Raw genomic sequence first — 23,361 nt, forward strand, 5'->3', positions numbered from 1 at the left:
ATGCTTATTAACATAACTGGGCAATTTATCTAATACAAGTTAGAAAGCTCAAATATATAACTACTGCACTGAAAATGCCACCCAGTGATTTACACAGATTTCGGTCAAGAGATGCTCACGAGACGTGAAAAAAGGAATGGTCTTGGGTTTGCAATCATTGGTTTTCTACGGTAAAGTGTTTTATGGACTGCAGCCTTGATTGACTAGTTTATTTCAGTTTCCCTCAAATAAAGGGACTAATAAGCAACTTTATGTACTCTCTCATTACCTGGAAACACATTATGATTAGACAGCAGGGGTGGCAGCGGTTACAGAGGCAGTATGTGCAGTGTACCAGTCAGGGTGCCTGGATCCTACTGGCACTGCGAAACGGAGCTAATAATCATCTCTACATCAGAGGGCTGCTGTACCATAAAATGGAAGAGCAGTAGCTGATCTATTATCATCATTAGTATTACCTAACAAGTCGTAATTGTGACCTGACATGAAGAAGGAGGCTGAGCCAGTTCCCTCAAAGTCTTTTCCGTCTAAAATTCTGCGGTAAGGTCTGAGACAAATACCTTAGCGCTGATCAGCACCTTTTTAGTGCAGCGGTCACTCTAGAGGGAGTCGAACACTTGAAACCCCGCTAACTCCCGAGCGCCTACGAAATCATGGGTGCTGCGCGTGCGTGGGGCCGCTCGCTCGCCCCGCCCCTGTGTGGTAATGGCCTGTTCCATTCCTGAAGGAGAACTTGGGAAGTCTGGGCCTGGAAATACAGGTGCGTTACTAGTATCTCCAGCATTTTAGTACATGAGTGACTACTTGTAAATATTAACTTCACCCTGACGCCCGCGACAAGCTTCCCAAAAGCGTTTGGAACAGCTCCACCGTTTACCCTCCCCCTCTCACCTGGGAAGATTTGGGCTGGGCGGTGTGACGGCCAGGTACGGAAGCCTGGAGGGCCCCGCCCACCCCGCGAGCCCCGCCCCCGCCCCGCCCCGCCCCCCCAAGACCCGCATTCTCCTCCCCGCCGCGCAGCAAAGCAGCTCCTCCTCATCTCCGCCCCGCCGGCTTCGGGCGCGGGGGGACGTCAGCGCTGCCAGCGTGGAAACAGCGGTGGGGCGCGGGAGGCGGAAGTAGCGCCCGGGACCGCCGGGCCTCCATCGGGCTCCGCCGGCCGCCTCAGCCATGGACGCGCCCCTGGAGAAGGTCCGTACCGGGGGTGGACGCGGCGCAGCGTCCCGAGGTCCCCGCCTCCGGGGCGACTGTTTCCCGGTCGTGAGCTGCCTTTGTGACTGGGGAGGGGGTCGGGAGCTAACGGGCCCGCCTGAGGAGGCCTGGTCGCGAGGGCGTCCGGCCCAGCGCTCGCGGCCGGGGCCTGGTCACGTCACGGGGTCGAGGGGTCTCTGGGGTCCTTGTGGACCAGGCGAAGCTGGGCCTGGTTCTGCGCGGGGCCGCGAGCGACCCGGAGCCTAGTCGGGGGCCGCGGGGCCGACCTTCGGGCCTGCCTGAGCTCGACTCGCCTTCTCGGATGACGGAGCTAACAGCTTGGGACCCCAGAGCGCTTAGAATGAAGCCCCAGTTGTTTGGGAGCCAGCCGCAAACCTGTAGGTTGTCTGTGGTCTCCACGTTAGGAAGGGAGATGTAAAAGCAGTGGTTTTCCATCTTCAGCGTGCCTAGGAATCACCTGAGGCCCTTGGGGAAAAAGAACAGATTTTCAGCCCTGGGGTCCAGACCTCAAGGGGACGGGACCGGGATCTTTGGGTTTTGCAAGTTTCCCACGTGATTCTGATGCAGTAGTTTGTGAAGACTGGTTAAGACCCCCTGAGGTCCAGAAAGGGGCGGGGCTTCTTTCTGTAAATTGTGCATTTCGTTTTGAGCCTGCTGCTGCTCCACAACTTTCTGGCTCCCCCTTTCCTTGGCGAGGGGAGACCCTTTTGTCGGTCGGAAACTCACTGGTGGCAGCGTTTCTTCCCTCTGGTTTCCCCTTGGGGGAACAGCAGCGTGATGTACCTGGCTGACTTCTCTGGCATGTGAAATAAATTCTAGCTGTCCTGGATTTAGGGCTAGTAAGCTTGGATTTCTTCATAGACAACCTACCTTCAGAGCCTGACTTTCTGCCCTCCCTCAGACTCCTCCTTTTCTGTTTAAGCTTGGGAATCCGCTTGTCCAGACCCAGGTTTTCATGTGTTAGAATTCAGAAGCAGCACTAGTGTTTTAAGAGTACTTTAAGTTTGAACTGGCAGAAATAACATATTTTGTCATTTTTTTTCCCATGCAGCAGCTGCTGTAGATTTGTTCACTTGTCACTGGAGAGTTGAAGGGCGTAATTGTACAAGTTGAGCCAGATGTCTTCCTGTGCACACAATGTGTAGCCGCCACCTCCATGGTTTCTCATAAATCGGGTGGAAGGAATCAAGAAAGGACAAAGATAATATGCTTGTCTTCCACCGCCTCTGCGGTGAACATTACCTGTTTTTCTGGCTAGAAGTAAAAGCTTTCCAGGCTTTTGATTAGCACAGTGTCTACCTTCTGGTACTTTGAGTTTCAGTCTAAATCAGTGACTGTCAAGCACTGGCCAGTTTTGTTCCCCAGCGAACCTTATGCCAACTTTTGGATACATTTGGTTGTCACAGCTGGAGGTTGTCACACATTTGCTGGCACCCAGTGGGTAGAGGCCAGTGATGCCGCTCACATCTGACATTGCACAGGAGAGCCCCTCTACCAGAGAATTAGCAGTAGTGCTGAGGCTGAGAACCCTTGGTCTACATCCTGTGTGGACCAGTAGTTGAATACAAATGCCATTTGATACAAAATGATGCTAGAAATGTCCCCTCAGTGTTGTTTCCTTAACAGTTTCATAGAGGAGATGGGAGGGGCTTTGTGTCAAGCCAGAAACCCCCAAAACTGGAGTGCTCTTTCTTCCAAGAATAGTTCATTATAGGCAAATCTGCAAAACAGAGTGGGTTGGCATCCTACTTTAAATATTACTTTTCTGGTATTTGATTAGTAGATTGCAGTGGTTGCTCCCTAAATGTTAATTGATAATAAAAGATCTTAAACTCTTCTCCTGAAGATCTTACGAGGTCCTGAAACTCCAGCGTGCTTAATAAGCTCTGAGCATTTACAAAAATTGCAACGATCTTTTAGGAATTCAGAGTGTGTGGGCTGGAAGTTTCTGCCTTAAGGCCAGTGTAGAAATTCTGAATGTAAGTTTTCCAGACCTAGTACTGTGTCTTTATTTTTATATTCTCTGAAGCAAATAGAGGACTTTACATGTAATGAACAGTTTTTCTTGGTGAGCAGAAAAAGCATTGGTGTAATATGAATGCTGAGTATTTTGTGTTCTGAAAAATAGTTTGAATCAAAGTAAAACATTGAATTGTGTTCATTATCCCTTTTTTTTTTTTTTCAGGAATAGACTATTCTGGGTTAAATTCTACATTGCTTGTATAAATGTGAGCAGTTCTGAATGATCCCATTTAAACTGATCCTTGCATAATTTATACTGGCTACAGAAACCACAATGTTATTTGATACCCAACCTCTAAAATTTCAAGTAATCTCTCACTCTAAAATGTAGTGTACTATTGTCATTTAATAGAATCACTCTGTACATTTCCTTTGGTCCACGTATCATTTTGTACCCTTGCTTTTTCTTTAGATAATGTGTAGACCTGCTGGCCTGCGATGACAGAGCCATTTTCTTGTCTTGATTTTTTTTCTTTCACGATGTATCAGTTTTCTTTTGGCATTTGAAATTAGCGATGTCCTCAGGAACTAGAGCTAGGTTAATTAAAGGGGCAAGAAATTCAAACCGGAAGAGTAAGAGCGTCAGCGAACCCCACCCCCATACTGTATGTCCAGCTCACAAGGAACAAGTCTCATGGTGTTTACTTATGTTAATATTCCAAGTTTTAAAAAGTGCCACAGGAAGTAATAATTCTGATGCTGAAAATCTTAATAAGCTATTCAACACACCTACATACACTTGTAAAAACCTGCTGCTTTAAACTTGTAGAACAGCCTAGACCTTTTCTTGCTGCTTGGAAAATCTCATTCTTCCTGGGTGTTATGTTTAGACAAGGTGTAGTGCAGTTTATTTTGCATTTACTTTAACTCCAACCTTGAGTAAACTTAGAGCAAATGTCTCAATCTTGGCACTGCTGACACTGGGCTGGATGATTCTCTATTGTAGGAGGCTGTCCTGTGCAGTATAGGATGTTTAGCGGCATCCCTGGCCTCCACCCACTATAGTGTGTGTGCATACACACACACACTCTCACACACACACCTGTGTGACCACCTAGAATGTCTACAGTTGAAGCAGTTGTCCCCTGGGGGTGAGGGGATCCCCTCAGGTAGAAAACCACTGACTTAGAGAATCTAGAGCCGCACTGTCCACCTGCCACATTTGGCTATTTAAATTAAATGTAATTAATTAAAATTAAGTAAACTTGGAGTGCCTGTGGTGGCTCAGTGATAGCAAATCTGGCTAGTATCCATGAAAACACGGGTTCAATCCCTGGCCTTGCTCAGTGGGTTAAGGATCCAGCCTTGCCATGAGCTATGGTGTAGGTCGCAGATGCGGCTTGGATCCTATGTGACTGTGGCTGTGGTGTAGGTTGGCAGCTGCAGCTCCAATTTGACTCCTAGCCTGGAAAATTCCATATGCTGCAGGAGCGGCCATAAAAAGCAAAAACAAACAAAATTTTAAAAAATAAAATTAAGTAAACTTAAAATTCAGTTCCTCAGTGAACTAGCTACATTTCAAGTGTTCAACGGTCACAGTGTGGTTTGTGGCTACAGTACTGGGCAGCTCAGATAATAGAACATTTCTATCCCCACAGAAAGTTCTAATGGACTGTGCTTTAGAGTCGGGCCAATTAACTTATTGTATATATAATTCTTGTCTCTAAAAGAGGCAACTGTGACTCCATTTCTGATCTAACCATCCTATCTTTGGATCTTGTACTCATCCTGAGGTAGGTACCCCCTACTCCTTGGACCTGGTTTTGGAAAACTCTGTTATGACCTTACTGTTTATTAGGAGCTGCATGGATGGAATACTGCTGGTCATTCCTCATAAGGACCACTAGAGTTTCTTTTCCTGCTCTTTACTTTAAAAGCTTTTGCAAAGAACCCCCATTAGCCAAGCTTGAAATGACCAGTTTCCATAGACTAGAAGGTCTTCAGGGAGGAGATGATAGCCTGTAATTTTACTGTTCATTTAAAGCTGATCCCTGTATCATCATGATTGAGGGTTTTGCATGCAGATGCATGGTGGCTGGGGCAATAAATGATCATCAAATGCTGGGTGTCTGGGAAAACGTGGCATAAGTTCCTCATCCTAAAAATGTATGATGTCGGTGTTTCTCAATTTATGCAAGATCGAAGCTATTCTTAGCAGCAGTCATTGGTGGCCCCCAGTCCTGTGTGTGTGCCGCCATATATAGGATTATGAGTTATAATTATAGACAACAGTTGCTTGAGCTTAATGTCATCTGTTTTCACCCAAAGTAGAGACCTGTTTTGACTTACAAGTTTTATTGCCAGCCAGCTATGGTCAAAGCCCAGTGCTGAGAGTAAGACATGATCCCTGGCTTGGGGGGAAGTTGCATTCTAGTGAGGGGCATACAAGTTTAGACAGATCTTTGTATAGCAAAGACGGGTAAAAAGAATCACAGGAATTAAGAAACAAAGGGCATCTAGTGAGTGACCAGGAAAGATTATGTGGAGGAGATTCTTTATAATATTCGAGGAGGTTGAATATTTCGTTCAGAATCATGGCTTTTCTAGAGTTTGTTTTAAATATATAATGTAGCTTTTTACTTTATAACATGTATGTAATGTTATTGCTGGTAGGACATACTTAAGAGAAAAGAAGCCATTTTTATATTTTGAAGTTAAATCAAATATAAAAAATATGCATCCAATCACCTTGAAAATGTCCAACAATTCCTTTCAGAAATTTATCTAGTATAAATTAAATCCATTCTCTCCAAGCAGTATTCAAGGGGCATAAAATTATTTTGAGTTTAACTTTTTTGCTTAATTTCTGTTACTATTTGCAGTAGTTGTTGGTTGGTTGGATTTTTTTTTTTTTTTTTTTTTCCCTTTGTGGAAAATGTTAAGTGTTTAGCTGCCTTAAGGTTAGCTAGGCCTTGCAGTGCAGCCTGGGGCCCTGTCTGCTTTTTACTTCTGTGGAAAAGGCATGCTGGGTTTCAAATGACCGAGGGTGAAGTAAGCTTTTCTGAGATCTTTTTCCTGTATGTGGAAAAGCAGAAACAGCAAACTAAAGCCTTTGATTTGAAGATACACCTCAGTGACATTGAACATTTTGCTGCAGTAAGGATTTCAGGAACCTAGTGAGACCGAATTGCTTATTAGACTGGACATTTTATTGGGTGCAGCCGTATGAAATTTCTGTTTTTGTCCACTGGGAATAACTGGATATTGGCAGTTTCACACAGTTTAAAGTTATGCACAGTAAAGGTTTGAAGATGCATAGAGGCTTCAGGAATGGATGGGTTCCTTTCCTCAGAATTCTTATTATTTTGAAGATAGGGTTGGCAAGATTCAACCTACATGATTCCAGTTCAGTTTTGGAGATGATATTGATAAGGGTACTGGATATCTTTATCTTTCTGATTTGCTCTCCAACAAGTCCTAGGAAATACCTCCTTTAAGGAGCATATCTCAGTGAAAGACTTACTTTTTCTAGTGCCTATAGCATGCTTTGCTTTAAGCAGTTTTCTTTTTGTTCCAGGATAAGTATGTGATTCCAGACAAACTAGTAAGCTTTTTAGAAAAAGAGCTAGCCTGTTATGGTATTTTTCCATTCTTGGAGGCACTTACTCATGATAAAATGTCTAAGAGAATTGATTCTCCACAAGCAGTGGTCTCTGGGAGCACAGTTTTTGAAATTTAGTCTTGGATTCCCGGCATTCCCAGCAGGTATCTTAAGGCAAGTGAATTGAATGCCCCCTTTTTTTCCTTCTGCATACTTCTGTTCTCGTCAGGTTTGAGCTGGTATTGCGAACTTGACTGCCTCGTAATTGCTACTAGGTTTTCACCGCTCTTTTGTGTATTTTACCCCCTTCTTTTTCCTATATGTTCTTTTCTGCCTTTTTTCTTGAGGAATTTGTAAGGTTAAATACTAACACCGCATGCATTATTTGCATATCCCTTCGATTAAAATGTTATGCTTAATGAGCCAATAAGTACAGAATGTCTTCATGTTCTCACACACTCAACCGTAGAGCCCATGGCTGTGAAAAATAAGATTTTCCAAGAGTATCTAATTCTTAGAAGACAAGGGGGGATGGAAGTGCCGGATTCTTAATTAAATACTTTTCCGTTGGAACTAGACAACGGTATTTACAAATGTAGAAATGGAGACTCCAGTGAGTGAGTCAGGTTCGCAAGAGGCTGTATCACTTTGGAGAATCCTTATCATTTTCTCTCATTGTTGACCCAGGAGGAACAGCTGTGTTCCCAAAGCAGCTGCTGCTGTTCTGGTTGCTTTGCGGAGATGTGTAGTATTGGGGGTACTTGTTTAGTGCTGGGCAGCAGGCATTCTTTATGTTTTCACCTGGAAGGAAAATATATGGTTTTTGGAGACTCGAGGGATTATCATGATCCAGGATTAACCCCGCTTAGAAAGCCGGGGCAGGCAGAAGAGTCTGTGGAATGTTAGAAACATCAATTTAGAGCTTTATCTGATCACTTTGATCAGTTGAAGAAAGGTGGTGATTTTTAAATCCGTCTCATGCAAACACTGGAAACTGGCATTTGATAGCACCAAGTGCTGGCTGGTATGATCAGCTGGTGTTCTCACATGCTTCACCTTTTCTTCCGTCAATAGTCCTTGAACCATCCCAGCCCCAGCCCGGGAACATTCCTCTCCTGAAAAAGGTTTATCGAAACTACAGTACTGTGTATTTCTGTTATTGATGAATGTTGTGATTTATATGTTTTAAAATTACCTTGTACATGCCCCCTTTTCTGGACATTGCTTTTTTTTAAAGGTTTAGCTCTTCCTTTCTCAGGTAGCAGTGACGCATGTAACATCTTTGGGGATTTTGTCACATCAGGGTACCACTCATACTCTTATTTGCTTAATATTTCTTTTAAATGACTTTAAATCAATTCACCCTCCTTTTTAAAAGTGAGGAACAACGTACATAGGGCAAAATAGCCACTTTAATTATGTAGTTGGAGTTTTGACAGTTGTGTATAGTCATATAACCACCAGCATAATCGAGATATGGCTCATTTCCATCTTCCAGAGAAGTTCCCTTGTGCTCCTTTGCATCAGATCACACATCTGCTTTCTGTCACGACAGTCTAGCCACCCTCACCCCCCTTTTTTTAAACTTAGATTTATGCTAAACAGTGATGTTTCTGAATCCAGGGTTTGAGCTATTTTTTTTCCCATAATTCACATGAAAGTAAATAATATTTTTGTCACACTTTGGTAGACTGGTTTGACTGAAGAAAATGGGCATCTTGAAAGCTGAGGAAAAAGAAGTTTGTTTGTTTGTTTTTTTTTGTCTTTTTAGGGTCGCACCCGTGGCATATGGAGGTTCCCAGGATTGGGGTCTAATCGGAGCTGTAGCTGCCGGCCCACACCAGAGCCACAGCAACGTGGGATCCAAGCCGAGTCTGCCACCTACACCACAGCTCATGGCAATGCCGGATCCCTAACCCACTGAGCAAGGCCAGGGATCGAACCCACAACCTCATGGTTCCTGGTCGGATTCATTTCCGCTGCGCCACAGTGGGAACTCCAAAAGCTGAGAAAATTTTAAGTGATTGTACAGCTCTAGTTCCCACAGCTTAGGCCCTAAGATTTTTATTCTTCTGTAGTTTCCACTTTTTTTTTTTTTTGTCTTTTTGCCATTTCTTGGGCCGCTCCCGCGGCATATGGAGGTTCCCAGGCTAAGGGTCCAATCGGAGCTGTAGCCACTGGCCTATGCCAGAGCCACAGCAACATGGGATCCGAGCCGCGTCTATGACCCACACCACAGCTCACGGCCACGCCGGATCGTTAACCCACTGAGCAAGGCCAGGGGTCGAACCTGCAACCTCATGGTTCTTAGTTGGATTCCTTAACCACTGCGCCACCACAGGAACTCCTGTAGTTACCACTTTTTAAAGGTTATTGTGTACAATTTCTTATTTAATAAACTTAATTTATTGACAAATGATTATGTATCATTACTAATAACTGGATGTTAATTTTAAGTAACATCCATTAAAATCAAGTTTCCCCCTCCCACCCAAACTGCAGGTTGCATCCTGTGTATGAGATGTCAAGTCAGTTTTAGCAGGTTCATGACCAGCAGTTTTTAAAAAATGAAATAGAGGAGTTCCTGTTGTGGTTCAGTGGGTTAAGAACTGAATGAAGTGGCTCCAGTATTTTTGCCTGAATTATGTCTAACATAGATGCACAGTATGGCTCAATGCAATTTCAAAGCTCCTAAGGACTTAGTGTCTGTGAGGATGTGGGTTCAATCCCTGGTCTCACTCCGTGGGTCAAGGATCAGGCATTGCTGCAAGCAGGGGCGTAGGTTGCAGATGCAGCTTCAATCTGGCATTGCCATGGCTGTGGCATAGGCCCTAGCTGTAGCTCCCAATTCGACCCCCAGCGTCTGAACTTTCATATGGTGCAGGTGCAGACGTTAAAAAAAGAGAAAGAATAAAAAAGGAAATAGAATAAAATGATCCTGCTGAATAGCATTGAGAACTTTGTCTAGATACTCATGTTGCAACAGAAGAAAGGGTGGGGGAAAAAATGTAATTGTAATGTATACATGTAAGGATAACCTGACCCCCTTGCTGTACAGTGGGAAAATAAAAAAAATTATTTAAAAAAATAGAATAAAATGATAAATATATTTCAAGTTTTAAGGGTAAGAGTACCAGTGCTGTCTCATAACTAAGTTGATACAATTCTAGCCAAAAGCAAAAGTAAGTATTTTTTTTGTTAATCCCTGTAGCCTTATTCCAAGTAAATTTATAATTTCGTACTAGCTTTTTTGAAGAATTGAGAATTACTTCCTGACCTCTTTTACTATTTTATCTTGCATTTGACTTTCAACCTTTTTCCTCCAAAATTTAAATTTTGAGAGTTTTTATGATATTTTAACATTACCCATTTACTATTTCTTCTGATAGTGGCAGGATATTTGAGTATCCCACACTGACTGAAAGCGATGGGCATCAACTAGTATGAAAATGACTGTTGAAAAAAATGCTTCTAAAAAGATGAATGGGAGTTCCTGTTTTACAAAGTGAGCTGTCTAGTTCTGTGACACTTATAAACAATTAAATGGTTCTCCTTAGGAGCTTTGAAATTGCATTGAGCCATACCGTGCATCTATGTTAGACATAATTCAGGCAAAAATACTGAAGCCACTTCATTACACAGCAGAATCAATGATAGCTGAAATATAAATTATAAATTAACAGTCTAGACGTTCCTGTTGTGGCTCATTGGTTAATAAACCCAACTAGTATCCATGAGGACACTGGTTCGATCCCTGGCTTTGCTCAGTGGGTTGAGGATCTGGCGTTGCTGTGAGCTGTGGTGTAGGTCATAGACACAGCTCGGATCCCACATTGCTGTGGCTCTGGTGTAGGCGGACAGCTTAGCTCCAATTTGACCCCTAGCCTGGGAACCTCCATGTGCCCTGGGTGCTGCACTAAAAGGACAAAAGACAATAAGTAATTTTGTAGTCTATCAACAGTCTGATAATGGTTTCTGAATTTTTAGTCCTAAGTATGTAGTGTTTTGTAGTTAGAAAACTGAACCTATGGGTAGACACACTCCATAAATGCTTTGTTGCTTTTAGGGTTTGTTTTTAAACAGTGTGATTACTACAAACCTCTTCTTTTTCTTTTTGGAGGGGGAGTACACCCAGAGCATGTGGAAGTTCCTGGGCCAGGGATCAAACCTGTGCCACTGCAGTGACAACACCAGCTCCTTAACCTGCTGGTCACAAGAGAGCTCTACCACACCCTCCGGGGGCTGAGGGGTCCAGGGTGAAAGGAGGCCCTAGGAGTCCAGCTCAGCAGTCTGAATTGACTAAAGCTCCCTTTCCTAAAAAAGCCTCTTAACCATTCAGGGCGTTCCTGTCATGGCACAGCGGAAACGAATCTGACTAGGAACCAAGAAGTTTCGGGTTTGACCCCTGCCCTTGCTTGGTGGGTTAAGGATCCGGCGTTGCTGTGAGCTGTGGTGTAGGTCACAGATGCGGCTTGGATCTGGTGTTACAGAGGCTGTGGTGTAGGCCGGCAGCTACAGCTCCGAATGGACCCCTAGCCTGGGAACCTCCATGTGCAGCGGGTTCGGCCCTAGAAAGACAGAAAGACAAAACAAGAAAACCCACCACATTCGTATTCCACCTGAGTTGGCTGCTCAAGAACAATAGGAAGAGCGTTGGAAGGGAAACAGACTAAATACCAGCTGGCTTCAGTAGAGATGGTTGGGATCAGTTGACTTTTTTTGTTAGTAAAAGGACCTTCTTTAGGAATTGTTTCTGGCTGGCCCCAGATTTTTAGTCAGATCACAGTACTCAAGATTTAAATGAGGGAAGGTGTGTTCATATATGTTTATAGATAGGAAAAGAAGGCTCTTTTAGCAACACTGTGCACTTGAGCCGGGAGACGGGTGGAGCACCTGCACCTCGGTGCGCTCCTTTCAAGTTATATGTCTTTTGTTTTACCTTATAACTCCTAATCAGCCACCACTGCAAACATTTGCATGGCCTTCGCTAGGTGGAATAATGGTTTAAGATACGAGGTAAATATTGTCATGAGGGCTGGGGTAACTGTACATCCTGGTTTGCCCAGGACTGTCCCAGTGAATCCCTATTGTCCTGGCTTAATTATTAATAAGTGCTGCCTTGCACTCTTAAAAAGGCCTGGTTTGGGTGATAAGTTTGTGGTCCTCTAGTTGAGGCTGTTATAAAATAGAAATTTTACTCATAGGGAGAATCTTCTGATACCCTAGCTTCTTATCTAGGTGAAAACATCAATCTGACAAGTGTTATCTTTAACAGAAGACTTTAGCTCTAATTATGGCTTTTGAGACAAGCCCTTTTTCAAAACGTGAGTTGCTTTATTTACTCATTTGATCAAATTGAGCAGTATTGCCTAGTGGTTAAGAGCACTGCTTCTAGAGTTGTACAGACTTAAATTCTGCCTCTAAAGCATACTAACTCCGTGCCATTGGGTTAGTTAGGAAGTAATGCCTGCAAAGCCTGGAATAGAAGCCTGGAATAGAGTAAGCAACTCAGTAAGTGTTAGTAATTACTAAGGGTCATGAATCTTAGTGAACCCTTTTACTCTGGCAGATCCTGGTTGGGACTGGGAACCTGGCATAGAGTACTGCTTTTTTTTCTTCCTCAATATTGTAAGACAGTCTCCTTGTAAACACTGAGTAATGGACATCTTTATTCAACTTAATTCTTCATTTTGGTTTGCGTGTGGCTGTTGCCCTGCTGTCGTTTATTAACATTTATTATTAATATTCATCACCAAGTTACTTTGTCTGGCACTGTGACAGGTACTGAGGATATGAAATGTGAACAAGAGAGTAGTGGCTGCCTGCAGTAGGAGCTTATGGAGTCGTGGTTTTTAGTTTGTTTTCTTTTGTTTTTGTCTTTCTAGGGCCACACCCGAGGCATATGGAGGTTCCCAGGCTAGGGGTCTAATCGGATGTACAGCTGCCGGCCTACTCCCAGCCACAGCAACACCAGATCCGAGCCTCATCCGAGACCTACACCACAGCTCACAGCAACGCCGGATCCTTAACCCACTGAGCGAGGCCAGGGATTGAACCCGCAACCCCATGGTTCCTAGTCAGATTTGTTTCTGCTGCGCCACGACGGGAACTCCAATGGTTTTTAGTTTTAAGGAACCAATTAGCAAATAATTTTTTCTTAAGCACCTTCCTTGATTTATGGCTTCATATCCTGCACCTGGATAACATTTTATGTGTTGGGTTATCCCATTAACACAAGCATGAGAGGGTCTGCAGCCTTGGAAGCTTATATTTATATTAAAAAAAAATTTTTTTTGGAGTTTCTATCCTGGCTCAGTGGAAATTAATCTGACTAGTATCCATGAGGACTCTAGTTCGACCCCTGACCTCGATCAGTGGGTTAAGGATCTGGCGTTGCTGTGAGCTGTGTTGTAGGCCAGTGGCTACAGCTGCTATTCAACCCCTAGCCTCGGAACCTCCCTGTGCCACGGGTGCAGCCCTAAATTTTTTTCTTTTTTGGCCACCCTGTGGCATAATAGGATTCCCAGGCCAGGGATCAGATCCTGCAGTTGCTTACACTGCAGCTGCGGCAATGCCCGACTAAGCCAGGCCAGGATTGAGCCTGTGTCCCAGTGCTATAGAGACCCTCCCAATCCCATTTCGCCCCAGCGGGAACTCCGTAATTTATTCATATTTAACTAAACATGCTATTTTTCCTACTCGCCTGCTATACCCTGCCCCCAGTGCCCCTCTTCATTCCCTAGAAGAGAGTAGGAGCCAGAACAATTTAAATGTCAGCCTTTCCACTCAGTGAGTATGTGCCCTGTAGAGGGAGGCTCAGATGGGAGAATTTGAAGCTGCACTTCCCTCCTGCCTCCCTCCAGTGTACGCGTCTTGTCACATGTGATCCAGTGATTAAAAATAAGTATTGTCATATGAAGTGTCTTCTAAATTAAGTCAATTATTTTGTCTATTCTTTTTGTTTGTTTGTTTTTGTTTTTGTTTTTGTTTGTCTTTTTGCCATTTCTTGGGCCGCTCCCGCGGCATATGGAAGTTCCCAGGCTAGGGGTCGAATCAGCCATAGCCGCCGGCCTACACCAGAGCCACAGCAACGCGGGATCCGAGCCGCGTCTGCAACCTACTCCACAGCTCACAGCAACGCCGGATCGTTAACCCACTGAGCAAGGGCAGGGACCGAACCCGCAACCTCATGGTTCTTAGTCAGATTCGTTAACCACTGCACCACGACGGGAACTCCATACTTTGTCTATTCTTAATTAACTGAAAATTCGATTCCAATATTATAGGAGAAATTAGCAGTGTTGCACTTAGAGCCAGGATGTTGATAGCCAGTACGCCATATGCCTTCCTAAGGGGTTTCAGAGGTAATATGACGATCCAAGAAGCAAGCTGACTTGAGACTCTTGAATCTATAAGTCAGAATTAGTAGGAATCTGAATGGCTGCCTTCAAGAGGTCTAATTAGGGAGAATATCTCTACTGGAAAGGTCATCTAAAACCAATTCACAGTAGAGGTTATAAGGAATTATGAGGATAAATGGCAGATGCATATTAGAATAGCCCCAGTTTCAAGCCTTCCGTCCTTTTATCCCCATAAAGTCATTTTTGTCAGGTAATGAGTCCAGATTTTTTTATTTAGAAAAAATGGTATTGACATCACTAGAGGGGAATGTGAAAAAGTGAGAGTGGTTTTATCCACAGAGGTTTCTTGGAAGTACTGCATTATGATTTAATAGATAGTTAGAGAAAGATAATAGGCACAAGACATTTTAGACACTTCCAACATTGCAGATGTTAGAAGCATGAAACAAGGAGATGTGATCGACCAAGCAAATTGTTTATCTTTTCATTAGGCCGGATGATCAGAGGTTGGAGTGTCACAGGAGCTGAGGGTGCTAAGGACCATGCCTAGCAGACTGAGAAGCAGGATCACTTCTCTTGGCCTTTATCTGTTCCTTCTCCTACTCAGAATTGTGAGTGGAGAGCGTGGAGACCTTTTCAGATTGTTCTCTACCCCATCTTGTGGCTGCATTTTAAATTGTGATTTTTATTAGAAACACATGATTTTTCTATCGTCTGTAAAAAGCGTAATAATTTTTTCTACTGTAAAAATCAGATTGGGAGTTCGTCGTGGCGCAGTGGTTAACGAATCCAACTAGGAACCATGAGGTTGCAGGTTCGGTCCCAGCCCTTGCTCAGTGGGTTAACGATCCGGCGTTGCCGTGAGCTGTGGTGTGGGTTGCAGACGCGGCTTGGATCCCATGTTGCTGTGGCTCTGGCGTAGGCCAGTGGCTACAGCTCTAATGAGACCCCTAGCCTGGGAACCTCCATATGCCGCGGGAGCAGCCCAAGAAATGGCAAAAAGACAAAAAAAAAAAAAAAACTATAAAAAAAAACCAGATTGGTTGTGGCTGCATGATTATTTTCTAATCCCTTGTAGAATCATTGTGATGTAATACAGGCAGAAACAGGAATTAGGAACCCAGGGTCTTGGCACCTCTCTGGCATTTTAGCTCCGTGAGCTCAGGCAAGTCACGTTACCTGTCTTCCTTACCTCTAAAATGTGAGATCAGAATCAGAGGTTTTCATGCTATGCTTTTTTTTTCCTTTTTAATGAAACTTTTTACAAATGGAACTTTACTCAAAACCCTCTTATCAAAAACAGAACTGACCTAAGGGGGACAGAGAGCTAGAAGCTCCAACTGGTTACCCAACCCCTTCTTCCCAGAGTTCTCCCTGCAGGTCTTTAGGCTCAGAAGAACACAGGTGGGAAATCCATGGATTCGATTTTTTTGAGGAGGTAATGCAGTACTAAATGTATTACACACGTTGCACATGTATGCTGTATAAACTGTTGCTAGGTACAGTAGACAATATGAAGAGAAAAGCAGATAAATGCATTTGAGTGAGAGGGGAACAGGAGTTGCCATTGTACTCAGTGGGTTAAAACTCAGCTAGTATCCATGAGGATGCGGGTTCAATCCCTGGCCTTGCTCATTGGGTTAATGATCGTGTGTTGCTGCAAACTGTGGTGTAGGTCACAGACGCAGCTTGGATCTGGTGTGGCTGTGGCTGTGGCCGGCAGCTGCAGCTCCAATTTAACCCTTAGTCTGGGAACTTCCATATGCTGCAGGTGCGGCCAAAAAAAAGGTGGGTGGGGGACACACACACACACACACACACAAAAGAGAACTTCTATAATTGTTCATAACCCAGCTCATACTGTGTAAATGTTCAAGGCAATAAGAGTATCTCCCTAAAAATTGTTTCAGAGATTAAGAAAGGAAAATGAATGTTTTAATTCTGGAAGACTTTTAAAAATTTTATTATTTATTTATTTTTGAATGGGAGATGGGATGTTGGTACTAAAATCCAAAAGGAACAAAAGGATGTGAACTACAGAGACTCCCTCTGACCCTGGGACCCATTCTTTGGAGGCAGTCCCTTTAGCAGCTTGTGTGAGCTTCCAGAGTTTTTAGAAGCACTTGCAGGTTTATAAGTGTGTTAATTTCAGGTGGCTGCTGAAACAAATTAGCACAAACCAGGTGGCTTGGAACAACAGAAATGTATTCTCTCACAGTTCTGGAGGCCAGAAGTTTGAAATCACCATGACTGGGTGGGCAGGGCTGCGCTCCTTCTGGAGGCCCCCGGGAAGCGTCCCTTCCTTGCTCCTTCCAGTTGGTGTTTCTTGCCAGCCGTCCTTCCTTGATTGGAAGCCTGGCACCTTCAAATACCACCGTTCAAGGCTGGCATCTTCAAATCTCCTTTTGCTCTATCTTCGTGTGGCCTTCTGTGTATGTGTGGTCTCTCTCCAGTTCTCTCATGTGGATTCATGCAATTGCATTTAGGGCCCACCCGGGTGATTCAGGGTAATTGTGCCAATCAAATCCTTAATTTACTCACCTTGGCAGAGACTTTACCATATGAGGTAACAGCCACAAGTTCCAGGGATTAGGATGTGAATATCCTTTGGGGACTGTTTTTCAGCCTACTACAACAGTAAAACAAGTAGTATACATACTTTTCTGGGCTTTGCTTCTAAAAGTGAAAATTTGGGAAAACCTTAGGATCCATTATTTTGGGGCTGGTTAAATAAGCTGTAGTACATCAGATGCAATAAGGTGTAACCACAAGAGTGAAGTGGAGGAGTTCCCTGATGGCATAGCGGGTTAAGGATCCAACGATGTCACTGCTGTGGCGTAGGTTAGATCCCTGGCCCAGGAACTTCCACACGCCGTGGGTGCAGCCCCCCTCCCCAAAATGGATGCAGAACCATAGTCACTATAAAGTAGAAGAAAGCAATTTGCAGAGGTGCCTATGAGTAAGGTAAACATTTGGAGATACTATGTCAAACTTAAAACTGGCTTCTCCTGGGGAATGGGACTTCATGTTATTCCTTTGTACTATTGCAATTTCAAAATCAAATGTGTGCTTTGTAACCCATGTATTTTATAATAAATAACGAAGAAAAGAGAATTGCCTTTCATTTTTCTGGATAAATTATGTTGTAGAAGGAATAGAGGGTTGTTAAAATTTGACCTTTGGAAAATTTGTTTCCCAGATAGCAGACCCTACACTAGCTGAAATGGGAAAGAACTTGAAGGAGGCCATGAAGATGCTAGAGGACGGTCAGAGGTGAGCTGTGGAACAGAAATGACCCCATGAAACGTGATCAACCTGCTGTGAAACTGGTGGCACTGGTTTTCTACTGTTAAAAACACCTCTTGGTTTCCAGAATGTCACGCTGAGCTTCAGCTGACTTTAAAATTGGTATTTGTCTTGGAAGAAGAGTCTTTGTAATTAAAGGATTTTGAAATCCAGGGGCAAGACTTTCATTTCTCCCTATTAAGAGTTTCATTTACTTAATATATTGACTTGAATTTATAAATACTGCTTACTGTATGTTCATGTCATGTAGGGCATCAATTAACCAAGAAATAGGTTGGACTTATTATTATTTACTTTTTAAGGCCACACCTGCAGCATATGGAAGTTCCCAGGCTAGTGGTCAAATCAGAGGTACAGCTGCCGGCCTACACCACAGCCACAGCCACGCCAGATCTGAGCCATGTCTGCGACCTACACCACCGCTCACAGCAATGCCAGGGATTGATGGAACCCACATCCTCATGGACGCCAGTCGGATGCGTTTCTGCTGAGCCACAAGGGGAACTCCCTGGAGTGTTATTTTTTTATTAAATATTCTTTTACTAATTTATTTTCTTAAATCCTCTTTTCCAGCCTGGGGCGAGGAGGGGAAATGTGGTAAATGTGTTGTCCTACATCAGTTACTCCGGGTTATGAACATTATCACACGTTCATGTGCAAACGTTAGAGATTTAACTGTTTAATTTCCTTTAAATTAGGAGATCAGAGGAGGAGAATGGAAAGAAGCTCATGTCAGGGGATATTCCGGGGCCACTGCAAGGCAGGTAGGTGGCAATGAAGAGAAGCAGCTTTACTTAGGGTGCACGTTTTCTTTAAACCAAGATTTTACCGTCACTGATTTACACTTTTAGTTTGAATGAGCACAAAGCAAAAAGAGCCGTGTGAAGGGTGGCATCAGAAAATGGAAAGGCTGTTAGCTGGTTGGTGATGATACGGAACCCGCTCCCTTTCCCTTTTCTCAGAGCTTAACACATCCTCTTAATTCAAAAAGCGATACGCAAACTCTTAATTAGAACTCAACTGTCATCCTTGGTTCATCCTTGAAGCCAGTAATTTCTGTATTAACTTGATAAGAGTTATTTTATTATATAGTAAATGAAAGGAAGATATTAACTCAGGTCATTTATTAGCAGAGTGATTTATATGTTGCCGTCTAAAGCAAATCTGTCAAGTGTTGTGGTTTGCGCTAGCAGGGCAAATATCAGGGAAAAACAGTAGCTGTCCAGCTAAAATTTTCACAGGATCTTAACACTCAGTCTGGAGTTAAGGTTCCAACCCAGTTTTCCTCAGGCTTATTTTTTTGGTTTGTTTTATAATCAGGAAACTGTACATAGGTAAATAGTACAACTCCCTTAGGTTGTCCTTTGACCTGAATATAAATATGCACAAGCTTGCAAAAGAAAAGTGTGGAGGCAGGATCCCAGGGTGCCAATCAGTGTCACATCCAGCACACCCATGTACTAAATATCTTATAATGGGCACTCCTGCTTGTAGATTGCGGGGCTGGCTTGACGTCCTTTACGGGTCACGTTCATTTGACAACTGAGAAAAGAACCAAATCCTATGACTGTCCTCATCCCAGCCTACCGAAGGGAAATAAGCATTCTGCTGATCCCACAGACGCTTCCCTAGAGGAGATACTACAGGAACCTCTGTAACTTCGAGGATGAGAGGGCGTTAAAGGAGTACTCAACACGCAGAATGCTCACGGGCAGCGTTGAGTGCTTTCCCGTGGACGGATTGCAGCCTCCCAGTCCTAATGGTGTAGGGTTAGTGGGTTTAAGAGCTTGCTCAAGGTCATGTGGCCTAGTCTCTACGAAATGTCCAAGGACCACAGTTACTGGCGTGAAAAGGTCAGGACTTGAGGAGGATGAATTTGGGGACATGGCTTTGACAGTGCTTTTCTGAAAGAGAGAACTTTTTTAGTCACGTTCTCATTAATAGCGTGGAGGTATTTTGACGTCACGTGTTTTACAGGCTGCCTTGCCATTGCTTATACCACCATTCACGTTTTCCCCATAAGTGTTCACCTCCTCCTGTCATAAGCATTTCAGAACATATCTTGGATAGAAGTCAGTCTGTTGACACTCTTAGCACATCTCCAGTTTCCCAGCTTGGGAAGGAGTTGGTACTAAATGATGATTGCATTTCATGGTTAAGTCTGTTAGGACAGACAGACAGACAAGACACCTACATGGAGGGAAACTAGATTATACCAGTGGAATTGGAGTATTCTTGCCTGCTTCTGTGACCTTCCAGCATCTTAGAAGGACTATTTGGGTCCTTATTAAATAGTCTCCAGGATGCAAATGAACAGGTAGAGAAATATTGCTAACTCTGGTAAAATTTTTAAAAATCAAATTTATACTTAGGTGGAAGATTTAGTTAATCACAAGTAAGATTATATTCAGAATTCAGTTAATAATCTGAGGTCTCTTTTTTTAAAAAAGAGATAATCTTTAAAAAAAAAAAAAAAGAGAGAGATAGGAGCCCCCATTGTGGTTCAGCGGGCTAAGAACCCAGTGTAGTGTCCATGAGGATGTGGGTTTGATCCCTGGCCTTGCTTAGTGGGTTAAGAGTCTGGCAGTGCTACAAGCTGTAGCATAGGTCGCAGCTGTGGCTCGGGTCCAGCGTGGCTGTGGCTGTGGTGTAGGCCGACAGCTGTAGCTCCAATTTGACCTCTAGCCTGGGAACTTACATATGCCGCGGTTGTGGCCCTAAAAAGATAAAAAAAAGAAACCTCCCAAGGCTAGTTTAGATGAGGGGACTAGCGTGGTGAGGGGTGTGTGCCGCTTCCACCTGTTGACCAGCTTTCTGTTCCGCAGTGGACAGGACATGGTGAGCATCCTCCAGCTGGTTCAGAATCTGATGCACGGTGATGAAGAGGAGGAGCCCCCCAGTACCCGGTAATGAGGACGGTTGGCAGCGTCTCTTTGAAAGTACATGTGTTCTTATAATGTGAGGAAAAAGAATGTCTACATGTGTGTGTAACTGGGTCACCATGCTGTACAGTAGAAAATTGACAGAACACTGTAAACCAGCTATAATGGGGAAAAAATCATTATATAAAAAAAATAATAATAATAAAGGCAAGATGTCTTACCGAAAAAGAAAAAAGTACATGTGTTGTTGATCTCCATGATGGTTGCATTCTCACATCTTGCTGCAGCAGTGTTCCATGCCTAGCTACATATGCCTTTTTTTTTTTTTTTTTTGCCTTTTTAGGACCACACCTGGGACATATGGATGTTCCCAGGCTTGGGGTCTAATCGGAGCTACAGCTGCCGGCCTACACCACAGCCGCAGCCATGCCAGATCTGAGCCAAGTCTGCGACCTACACCACAGCTCACGGCAATGCAAGATCCTTAACCCACTGAGCGAGGCCAGGAATTGAACCTGCGTCCTCATGGATCCTAGTCAGATTCGTTTCTGATGTACCACGACGGGAACGCCCTGTGCTTTTAAAACAATGTTCACTTTTTTACATATTTTAGATAGTATGTTTTGTACAAGGAAGTCATTGACTAAAATCTTGTCGTTTTTATGGTTGTGTCTTGGAGAGAGGCTGGCTCAGGGACAGAATAGTTCTGTGTGCTTCTCTCTTTCTGACCTCCTGCTTCTGTGCATGTGCTTCTGCCTCTGATTGCTAAGTGCTGCGGCTGAATTCACTGGTGTCAGGCCACGTTGTCTGTGATTCATCTGTTTATTTATTCATGTCAGGTGGTTTATGTAGCTTCATTTTTCTCTTTAATTGTTTTAAATTTAATTTTTTGAAGTAATGCCTTTTCCTGGTTCAAATTTCCAAAGATACAAGGGTATATACCTCTGCTTCCCTACCTTGTACTTCTTCCTAGAAATAAAATGTGGCCAGTTTCTTGTGAATTCTTTAGAAATATGAAATGCGTATCTATATACTCAAGCAGAATATCTCTGCCCCCCTCCTAAATACTGTGCACATTGTTCTGGGCCTTGCTTTTTCTCTGGAAGTCATGGAGTTCCTGGCCTATCAGGATACAAGGAGCTTTCTCCTTTAAGAGCTATTTAGTTTTACTTTGAATGGATGAGTCATGTTTAATTTAACTAGTCTCCTATTCATGTTTTAGGCTGCGGCCAGTAACTTTGTACTTGTGTCATTTCTTATAGAAAAAGTGTTGCTGGAGTTGAAAGTCCTAGAAGTGGGGTTGCTGGGTTAGATGAGTTTGTGCATGTGTAAATTTGATAGACGGTGCCAAAGTTCCCTTCCCAGAGTCGTGTCAGTTTACATTCCCAGCACGGTGTATGAGAGCACCTCCTTGCACCTCCTTGCCCACGCCTTTACCTGCAGGGGGTGTTAGGGCCCAGACCTAAGGACCATTGCCAGTGTGTTAGGTGGGAAATGGCACTTCAGCAGAGTTATAATTTGCATTTTTCTTGTGTAGCAGATTAAGTGTCTTTTTGTATGTTTTTCTGTGTTTTTCTATGTTTTGTGACCCATTTATATTTCCCTTTCAACTGTATCCTTTGCCCAGTATCCTGTCAATTTTTTCTTTTCCTTTATTGCATTTATTCTTTATAAGGTATATTGGTCCATCCATTTTTATTTATATATAAAACTATACCTAGTTCCCCTTGAATTTGCTGTATTGTTTTAAATAGCTATTCAGTGAAGGGAATTAATCTTCCTTTATTGGTCCTTAAATTATTTTCTGTACATTTTACTCTCCATGGTTCTGAAAATTGGAGTTTAATTTTTTGGAAGAAATTATTCAAAAACAGTATATTTAATAGGTATTCAGTAAAAAGGATATTTATCTCCAAGACTCGAATTAAAAAGTTGGTTTTTTTTCTCGAACCTTTAATACATTCCTTGCATTGAATTTTCTAAATTTATCTCCTCTTCTGCCTTCTAGGGCATTAAGTGCATTTCAGCTCTGACATAAATATCTGTGGAATACTGCAAATCTGTGTTTTATTTATTTTATGCATTGATCAATTCTTTTTTTTAATGTAATGAATTTTGATTGACAGAGTCCAGGATATTGGAGAGCAAGGTCATATAGCTTTGTTGGGGCACAGTCTGGGAGCTTACATTTCAACTCTGGACAAAGAGAAGCTGAGAAAACTTACAACTAGGATACTTTCCGACACTACTTTGTGGCTATGCAGAATTTTCAGGTAATAAGGTTTTAGCTTCCGATAACGTCATTTTGGACTTGAGTGTAGCCTGTGAGAGAGCTCTTTTCTGGAGCTATGCTGCCTGGGTTCAGATGTGCCTCTTCCCTTTCCTCTTGGAAGCATTGCTTGATCTCTCCGTGCCTCAGTTATCTACAAAAGCGGGTGACAGGAATATGTATTTGATGATACAATTTTGAAGAGTCAATGAATTAATAAATTAGTACATGTTAAGAGCTGAGAACATAGCATGTACGTGTTGGATCATGTCTACAGTTACTTATTTTTAGGCTTCTTAATGGGCACATGTTGATAGAAGATATAGCAGTGAAATGGATTCAAATTTTTTTTTGTCTTTTTTTTTTTTTTTTTTTGCTATTTCTTGGGCCGCTCCCACGGCATATGGAGGTTCCCAGGCTAGGGGTCTAATCGGAGCTGTAGCCACCGGCCTACGCCAGAGCTACAGCAACACGGGATCCGAGCCACGTCTGCAACCTACACCACCTACACCACAGCTCACGGCAACGCCGGATCGTTAACCCACTGAGCAAGCGCAGAGACCGAACCCGCGACCTCATGGTTCCTAGTCGGATTCGTTAACCACTGCGCCACGACGGGAACTCCGGATTCAAATATTTTTAATCAAAGTATTAGCTGTGCTTTAGTAGAAATGCTATCATCAGGAAGATAAGTATGTGTTATGAAATTGAAGTTTGCTTTATACTGTAGTAATACTGGCATTATTAAGGAATTCTAGCCGATTAAGG

The 23,361-nt window shown here is 43.2% G+C and overlaps 1 protein-coding gene across 2 annotated transcripts in view; it reads left to right on the forward strand.

Annotated features, from left to right (window-relative positions):
- Positions 1-973: 973 nt before the first annotated feature.
- Positions 974-23,361, forward strand: part of PDXDC1 (pyridoxal dependent decarboxylase domain containing 1) — a 68,143-nt gene continuing 45,755 nt past the window's right edge. Inside the window, exons 1-5 of one of the 2 annotated variants that reach the window (XM_047780449.1) lie at positions 974-1,191; positions 17,336-17,409; positions 18,141-18,206; positions 20,268-20,348; positions 22,451-22,597. In XM_047780449.1, coding sequence (XP_047636405.1) covers positions 1,171-1,191; positions 17,336-17,409; positions 18,141-18,206; positions 20,268-20,348; positions 22,451-22,597 — 389 coding nt within the window. In that variant the 5' untranslated portion in view covers positions 974-1,170. The remainder of the gene's footprint in view (positions 1,192-17,335; positions 17,410-18,140; positions 18,207-20,267; positions 20,349-22,450; positions 22,598-23,361) is intronic. The other variant, XM_047780450.1, reaches the window with a different exon arrangement.

Source organism: Phacochoerus africanus, chromosome 5, assembly GCF_016906955.1.
Source record: "Phacochoerus africanus isolate WHEZ1 chromosome 5, ROS_Pafr_v1, whole genome shotgun sequence".
NCBI lineage: Eukaryota > Metazoa > Chordata > Mammalia > Artiodactyla > Suidae > Phacochoerus > Phacochoerus africanus.